The 9,447-nt window shown below is 43.3% G+C and overlaps 1 protein-coding gene across 1 annotated transcript; it reads right to left on the minus strand.

Moving 5' to 3' along the window:
* Positions 1–307: 307 nt before the first annotated feature.
* LOC142733371 (cornifelin homolog) lies at positions 308–6,426 on the minus strand. The gene is made up of 3 exons (XM_075849538.1): positions 6,309–6,426; positions 1,320–1,489; positions 308–1,014 (listed from the first exon to the last, which is right to left on the minus strand). Exons 1-3 carry the CDS (start codon positions 6,424–6,426, stop codon positions 832–834), a joined length of 471 nt encoding a protein of 156 aa, XP_075705653.1. The 3' UTR covers positions 308–831.
* Positions 6,427–9,447: the final 3,021 nt, after the last annotated feature.

Genomic DNA, 9,447 nt, shown 5'->3' on the forward strand with positions numbered 1-9,447 from the left:
CACAGAAGTGCCGACTGCATAATACAAATAAAGAAATTCATCTTAAATGTGGAGTTCTTAGTTTGATCAGTGATCGGGTCACTTCAGAGAAGATCTCACCGAATTCTCACCACGTGGACTCAAGTAGACGTGGCTCATATCTGGTTAATGTGACATTTCTTCAGCGTGTCCATATTTTCTTGGTAATGATAATGAATTTCTGGATGATTCTTAGAAATACTGGTTTATTTGTCTAAGAGAAGGGAGTGGCCCCACCATGGACTCGGAGTCTGGATCGTGTTCTATGTCCTCGGTTACGGACTGTGAGGTCTAGTCATTGGTTGTCATCATAGACCGGTATCTGGTCTTGAAGACTGGACTCCTGCTGATCATCATGGGGCAAATAACACAAAGAATCTTCGGCTTCAGAATAATTGACCTTTATTTGGTGTAGATCCCACCCGGACAAGTTGGGACACCCTACAAACCTTCATGTGGGGGTGTCAGCGTTGTCTTACAGGGTAGGTCCTCCTAGTAGTAGGTTGGGGAGGGGTTGGGTTGTAGCTTTTCTCAGCCTTTGGCCAGGGGAATGGGTTGTGTTGGGCGTGTCTTGGCAGAACCTTCTAGAAGTGAGGACCTCCCTCTATCGGTTCTTCTTACACTACTTGGACAATCTCTTTGATTTCTACCTTCTTGGTCATGATGTTTTTCTTCTACAGTCCCCCATCTCTCCCCGTGGACTTGCCTCATGTTCCTCATAGTTTTCGAGCTGTATCTCAGTGTGTGGAGTTGGACCTTGTACACCCGGCCTCGGTGGAGAGCTCTGCTGTCGGGTGGCCCTTGTTCTAGGTGCTAGTAATTTTTAGGTTGTTGTGCAGTGAAATTTTGGGCTTGCATCGATACCACAGGAACAGACGTGGTGTGGGCATTGATGAAACTGACGGGCTGCTTGCGTTTCTTGATCTCACGAGCCATCTGGCACCAGCTGCACGATAAGCACCAATAGGCCGTGCAGCAGTCATTGATGATCGAGCCCTGGAGAGAGAAGAGAATTCAACCAATCACCATGATAACCCCACGTCTACAACTCTGGGGGAGCCAGTTATCTAGTAGGTAATAGTCCCATACACCTGGTCAGTGGGGGAGGGGTGCACACTCGGCTCCACATACTGTCCAAGAATTTGTAGCTGGCGGGATTAAATGTCCTTAGCTGATATTTCCCCTATGATTAGATGGACAGTGCTGGAACAAGTCACATGATCGAAGGGTCACCTTAAATGTTAAAGCTACAAACCCAGAACCTGACCACAAGAGGTCGCTGTGTAGTTGGAAGAACTTACCGGAATCCTGTGGCGCTCACGGACTGCCGTCCGCATCGCCAGAGATATAATGGGGCAGTACGTGTTACAGCCCAGGCTGCTCATATCCAAGAGCGGGAGACACAGACATTCCCCAAAGTTACTGGTTGTGGCACACTGGAAACAAGGGAAACACCAAAAAGCGAAGCAACCTGGGAACAGAGGAGTTATAGTACATATAAAACATCAACATCATCTAGTCACTCCCCCCACATTCACCCACCAAGCCTACTTAGGAAAAGGGGGCGGGGCTGTGACAACCTCTCACACATGATATACAGGCTGGTTGTCAGTAGTAATAGATGAATAGCTGTTACTGTGTATAAGATGTGTGGATCTCATGTCTGATCACATGTAATTATATTATATATCAGTGATGTCAGTAACAGGGGGTGGAGCTGTGACAACCTCTCACACATGATATACAGGCTGGTTGTCAGTAGTAATAGATGAATAGCTGTTACTGTGTATAAGATGTGTGGATCTCATGTCTGATCACATGTAATTATATTATATATCAGTGATGTCAGTAACAGGGGGCGGAGCTGTGACAACCTCTCACACATGATATACAGGCTGGTTGTCAGTAGTAATAGATGAATAGCTGTTACTGTATATAAGATGTGTGGATCTCATGTCTGACCACAATGTAATTATATTATATATCAGTGATGTCAGTAACAGGGGGCGGGGCTGTGACAACCTCTCACACATGATATACAGGCTGGTTGTCAGTAGTAATAGATGAATAGCTGTTACTGTATATAAGATGTGTGGATCTCATGTCTGATCACAGTGTAATTATATTATATATCAGTGATGTCAGTAACAGGGGGCGGGGCTGTGACAACCTCTCACACATGATATACAGGCTGGTTGTCAGTAGTAATAGATGAATAGCTGTTACTGTATATAAGATGTGTGGATCTCATGTCTGATCACAGTGTAATTATATTATATATCAGTGATGTCAGTAACAGGGGACGGGGCTGTGACAACCTCTCACACATGATATACAGGCTGGTTGTCAGTAGTAATAGATGAATAGCTGTTACTGTATATAAGATGTGTGGATCTCATGTCTGATCACGTGTAATTATATTATATATCAGTGATGTCAGTAACAGGGGGCGGGGCTGTGACAACCTCTCACACATGATATACAGGCTGGTTGTCAGTAGTAATAGATGAATAGCTGTTACTGTATATAAGATGTGTGGATCTCATGTCTGATCACAGTGCAATTATATTATAGATCAGTGATGTCAGTAACAGGGGGCGGAGCTGTGACAACCTCTCACACATGATATACAGGCTGGTTGTCAGTAGTAATAGATGAATAGCTGTTACTGTATATAAGATGTGTGGATCTCATGTCTGATCACAGTGTAATTATATTATATATCAGTGATGTCAGTAACAGGGGGCGGGGCTGTGACAACCTCTCACACATGATATACAGGCTGGTTGTCAGTAGTAATAGATGAATAGCTGTTACTGTATATAAGATGTGTGGATCTCATGTCTGATCACAGTGTAATTATATTATATATCAGTGATGTCAGTAACAGGGGGCGGAGCTGTGACAACCTCTCACACATGATATACGGGCTGGTTGTCAGTAGTAATAGATGAATAGCTGTTACTGTATATAAGATGTGTGGATCTCATGTCTAAACACAATGTAATTATATTATATATCAGTAATGTCAGTAACAGGAGGCGGAGCTGTGACAACCTCTCACACATGATACACAGGCTGGTTGTCAGTAGTAATAGATGAATAGCTGTTACTGTATATAAGATGAGTGGATCTCATGTCTGATCACAGTGTAATTATATTATATATCAGTGATGTCAGTAACAGGGGGCGGAGCTGTGACAACCTCTCACACATGATATACAGGCTGGTTGTCAGTAGTAATAGATGAATAGCTGTGACTGTATATAAGATGTGTGGATCTCATGTCTGATCACAATGTAATTATATTATATATCAGTGATGTCAGTAACAGGGGGCGGGGCTGTGACAACCTCTCACACATGATACACAGGCTGGTTGTCAGTAGTAATAGATGAATAGCTGTGACTGTATATAAGATGTGTGGATCTCATGTCTGATCACAATGTAATTATATTATATATCAGTGATGTCAGTAACAGGGGGCGGGGCTGTGACAACCTCTCACACATGATATACAGGCTGGTTGTCAGTAGTAATAGATGAATAGCTGTGACTGTATATAAGATGTGTGGATCTCATGTCTGATCACAATGTAATTATATTATATATCAGTGATGTCAGTAACAGGGGGCGGAGCTGTGACAACCTCTCACACATGATATACAGGCTGGTTGTCAGTAGTAATAGATGAATAGCTGTTACTGTATATAAGATGTGTGGATCTCATGTCTGATCACAGTGTAATTATATTATATATCAGTGATGTCAGTAACAGGGGGCGGAGCTGTGACAACCTCTCACACATGATGTACAGGCTGGTTGTCAGTAGTAATAGATGAATAGCTGTGACTGTATATAAGATGTGTGGATCTGATGTCTGATCACAGTGTAATTATATTATATATCAGTGATGTCAGTAACAGGGGGCGGAGCTGTGACAACCTCTCACACATGATATACAGGCTGGTTGTCAGTAGTAATAGATGAATAGCTGTCACTGTATATAAGATGTGTGGATCTCATGTCTGATCACAATGTAATTATATTATATATCAGTGATGTCAGTACAGGGGGCGGGGCTGTGACAACCTCTCACACATGATATACAGGCTGGTTGTCAGTAGTAATAGATGAATAGCTGAAACTGTATATAAGATGTGTGGATCTCATGTCTGATCACATGTAATTATATATCAGTGATGTCAGTAACAGGGGGTGGGGCTGTGACAACCTCTCACACATGATATACAGGCTGGTTGTCAGTAGTAATAGATGAATAGCTGTGACTGTATATAAGATGTGTGGATCTCATGTCTGATCACAGTGTAATTATATTCTATATCAGTGATGTCATTAACAGGGGGCGGGGCTGTGACAACCTCTCACACATGATATACAGGCTGGTTGTCAGTAGTAATAGATGAATAGCTGTTACTGTATATAAGATGTGTGGATCTCATGTCTGATCACAGTGCAATTATATTATATATCAGTGATGTCAGTAACAGGGGGCGGGGCTGTGACAACCTCTCACACATGATATACAGGCTGGTTGTCAGTAGTAATAGATGAATAGCTGTTACTGTATATAAGATGTGTGGATCTCATTTCTGATCACAGTGTAATTATATTATATATCAGTGATGTCAGTAACAGGGGGCGGAGCTGTGACAACCTCTCACACATGATATGCAGGCTGGTTGTCAGTAGTAATAGATGAATAGCTGTTACTGTATATAAGATGTGTGGATCTCATGTCTGATCACAATGTAATTATATTATATATCAGTGATGTCAGTAACAGGGGGCGGGGCTGTGACAACCTCTCACACATGATATACAGGCTGGTTGTCAGTAGTAATAGATGAATAGCTGTCACTGTATATAAGATGTGTGGATCTCATGTCTGATCACAGTGTAATTATATTATATATCAGTGATGTCACTAAAGGGGTGGGGCTGTGACAACCTCTCACACATGATATACAGGCTGGTTGTCAGTAGTAATAGATGAATAGCTGTCACTGTATATAAGATGTGTGGATCTCATGTCTGATCACAATGTAATTATATTATATATCAGTGATGTCAGTAACAGGGGGCGGGGCTGTGACAACCTCTCACACATGATATACAGGCTGGTTGTCAGTAGTAATAGATGAATAGCTGTTACTTTATATAAGATGTGTGGATCTCATGTCTGATCACAGTGCAATTATATTATATATCAGTGATGTCAATAACAGGAGGCGGGGCTGTGACAACCTCTCACACATGATATACAGGCTGGTTGTCAGTAGTAATAGATGAATAGCTGTTACTGTATATAAGATGTGTGGATCTCATGTCTGATCACGATGTAATTATATTATATATCAGTGATGTCAGTAACAGGGGGCGGGGCTGTGACAACCTCTCACACATGATATACAGGCTGGTTGTCAGTAGTAATAGATGAATAGCTGTTACTGTATATAAGATGTGTGGATCTCATGTCTGATCGCATGTAATTATATTATATATCAGTGATGTCAGTAACAGGGGGCGGGGCTGTGACAACCTCTCACACATGATATACAGGCTGGTTGTCAGTAGTAATAGATGAATAGCTGTTACTGTATATAAGATGTGTGGATCTCATGTCTGATTACAGTGTAATTATATTATATATCAGCGATGTCAGTAACAGGGGGCGGGGCTGTGACAACCTCTCACACATGATATACAGGCTGGTTGTCAGTAGTAATAGATGAATAGCTGTTACTGTATATAAGATGTATGGATCTCATGTCTGATCACAATGTAATTATATTATATATCAGTGATGTCAGTAACAGGGGGTGGAGCTGTGACAACCTCTCACACATGATATACAGGCTGGTTGTCAGTAGTAATAGATGAATAGCTGTTACTGTATATAAGATGTATGGATCTCATGTCTGATCACATGTAATTATATTATATATCAGTGATGTCAGTAACAGGGGGCGGGGCTGTGACAACCTCTCACACATGATATACAGGCTGGTTGTCAGTATAATAGATGAATAGCTGTTACTGTATATAAGATGTGTGGATCTCATGTCTGTTCACATGTAATTATATATCAGTGATGTCAGTAACAGGGGGCGGAGCTGTGACAACTTCTCACACATGAGCAGTAATGGATGAATAGCTATTACTGTATATAAGATGTGTCCATCTTATTGGTAAGGTCGGGGATGATCTGCCAGAAGGGGGAGTTGTTCTACACTGTGGCAGTTGTTCCCCTTTAAGGCAGCACTTACATAATCCCATGTCATCACAGCAGTCACAGATTCCTGAGCTCCAGTCGTTTGGGGACAGGTAACTGAATGTTGTCACTGACGAGGATAGAGGCACTGGCTGCACGGAGACGCTCTGCATGATCTGTAATGGTAGATTTTATATATAAGAAGCTGCCACCCCTGTGAACAAACCAAGAAATGTAGTACAGTCACGTCTAAAAGTAATCCCCACCCCGTATGTAAAGTCTTTTATGTTTTACTATATGGAAATCTCAGTATCTGCTCTTTAGTCTCGGAGAATATAAAAATTCTCAAATCTGACATTTTCTCATGCGGAAAAAGTAAGTGCCCCCTACAATTGCTCTGTGTTGGTGAGAGGTGCGAGATCTTCAGGTCTAGATGTACAGAGATCTCTGAAGCTTCAGATAAAAGGTTCTAGATGCCGATGAGTCTGGAGAAGATTTACAAAAACATCAAACAATTGTCATCAATCCTTCCATTGCCCAGAAGATCATCGACAAGTGGAGAAGACATCACACATCCTCTCCAGACCATCCCAGCAAGATCATCTACAAGTGGAGAAGACATCACACATCTTCTCCAGACCATCCCAGCAAGATCATCGACAAGTGGAGAAGACATCACACATCTTCTCCAGACCATCCCAGCAAGATCATCGACAAGTGGAGAAGACATCACACATCTTCTCCAGACCATCCCAGCAAGATCATCTACAAGTGGAGAAGACATCACACATCTTCTCCTGACCATCCCAGCAAGATCATCTACAAGTGAAGAAGACGTCACACATCCTCTCCAGACCATCCCAGCAAGATCATCTACAAGTGGAGAAGACATCACACATCTTCTCCAGACCATTCCAGCAAGATCATCTACAAGTGGAGAAGACATCAGGCAACTTCTCCAGACCATCCCAACAAGATCATCTACAAGTGGAGAAGACCTCACACATCTTCTCCAGACCATCCCAGCAAGATCATCTACAAGTGGAGAAGACATCACACAACTTCTCCAGACCATCCCAGCAAGATAATCTACAAGTGGAGAAGACATCACACATCTTCTCCAGACCATCCCAGCAAGATCATCTACAAGTGGAGGAGACGTCACACATCTTCTCCAGACCGTCCCAGCAAGATCATCTACAAGTGGAGAAGACATCACACATCTTCTCCAGACCGTCCCAGCAAGATCATCTACAAGTGGAGAAGACATCACACAACTTCTCCAGGCAGTCCCAGCAAGATCATCTACAAGTGGAGAAGACATCACACAACTTCTCCAGACCATCCCAGCAAGATCATCTACAAGTGGAGAATACATCACACATCTTCTCCAGACCATCCCAGCAAGATCATCTACAAGTGGAGAAGACATCACACAACTTCTCCAGACCATCCCAGCAAGATCATCTACAAGTGGAGAATACATCACACATCTTCTCCAGACCATCCCAGCAAGATCATCTACAAGTGGAGAAGACATCACACATCCTCTCCAGACCGTCCCAGCAAGATCATCTACAAGTGGAGAAGACATCACACATCTTCTCCAGACCATCCCAGCAAGATCATCTACAAGTGGAGAAGACAGCACACATCTACATACCGCCCTAGCAAGATCATCTACAAGTGGAGAAGACGTCACACATCTTCTCCTGACCATTCCAGCAAGATCATCTACAAGTGGAGAAGACATCACACATCTTCTCCAGACCATTCCAGCAAGATCATCTACAAGTGGAGAAGACATCACACATCTTCTCCTGACCATTCCAGCAAGATCATCTACAAGTGGAGAAGACATCACACAACTTCTCCAGACCGTCCCAGCAAGATCATCTACAAGTGAAGACATCACACAACTTCTCCTGACCATCCCAGCAAGATCATCTACAAGTGGAGAAGACATCACACATCCTCTCCAGACCATCCCAGCAAGATCATCTACAAGTGGAGAAGACAGCACACATCTTCTCCAGACCGTCCCAGCAAGATCATCTACAAGTGGAGAAGACGTCACACATCTTCTCCTGACCATCCCAGCAAGATCATCTACAAGTGAAGAAGACGTCACACATCCTCTCCAGACCATCCCAGCAAGACCATCTACAAGTGTAGAAGACATCACACATCTTCTCCTGACCATCCCAGCAAGATCATCTACAAGTGGATAAGACGTCACACATCCTCTCCAGACCATCCCAGCAAGATCATCTACAAGTGGAGGAGACATCACACATCTTCTCCCGACCATCCCAGCAAGATCATCTACAAGTGGAGAAGACCTCACACATCTTCTCCAGACCGTCCCAGCAAGATCATCTACATGTGGAGAAGACATCACACATCTTCTCCAGACCGTCCCAGCAAGATCATCTACAATTGGAGAAGACATCACACAACTTCTCCAGACCGTCCCAGCAAGATCATCTACAAGTGGAGAAGACATCACACTTCTTCTCCAGACCATCCCAGCAAGATATTCTACAAGTGGAGAAGACATCACACATCTTCTCCAGACCATCCCAGCAAGATCATCTACAAGTGGAGAAGACATCACACATCTTCTCCAGACCGCCCCAGTTATATAATCTACAAGTGGAGAAGACATCACACAACTTCTCCAGACCGTCCCAGCAAGATCATCTACAAGTAGAGAAGACATCAGACAACTTCTCCTGACCTTCCCAGCAAGATCATCTACAAGTGGAGAAGACATCACACATCCTCTCCAGACCATCCCAGCAAGATCATCTACAAGTGGAGAAGACAGCACACATCTTCTCCAGACCGTCCCAGCAAGATCATCTACAAGCGGAGAAGACCTCACACATCTTCTCCAGACCGTGCCAGCAAGATCATCTACAAGTGGAGAAGACATCACACATCTTCTCCAGACCATCCCAGCAAAATCATCTACAAGTGGAGAAGACATCACACATCTTCTCCAGACCGCACTAGCAAGATCATCTACAAGTGGAGGAGACGTCACACAACTTCTCCTGACCATTCCAGCAAGATCATCTACAAGTGGAGAAGACGTCACACATCTTCTCCTGACCATCCCAGCAAGATCATCTACAAGTGAAGAAGACGTCACACATCCTCTCCAGACCATCCCAGCAAGACCATCTACA

The sequence above is a fragment of the Rhinoderma darwinii genome, unplaced genomic scaffold (genome assembly GCF_050947455.1).
Source record: "Rhinoderma darwinii isolate aRhiDar2 unplaced genomic scaffold, aRhiDar2.hap1 Scaffold_944, whole genome shotgun sequence".
NCBI classification, from domain to species: domain Eukaryota; kingdom Metazoa; phylum Chordata; class Amphibia; order Anura; family Rhinodermatidae; genus Rhinoderma; species Rhinoderma darwinii.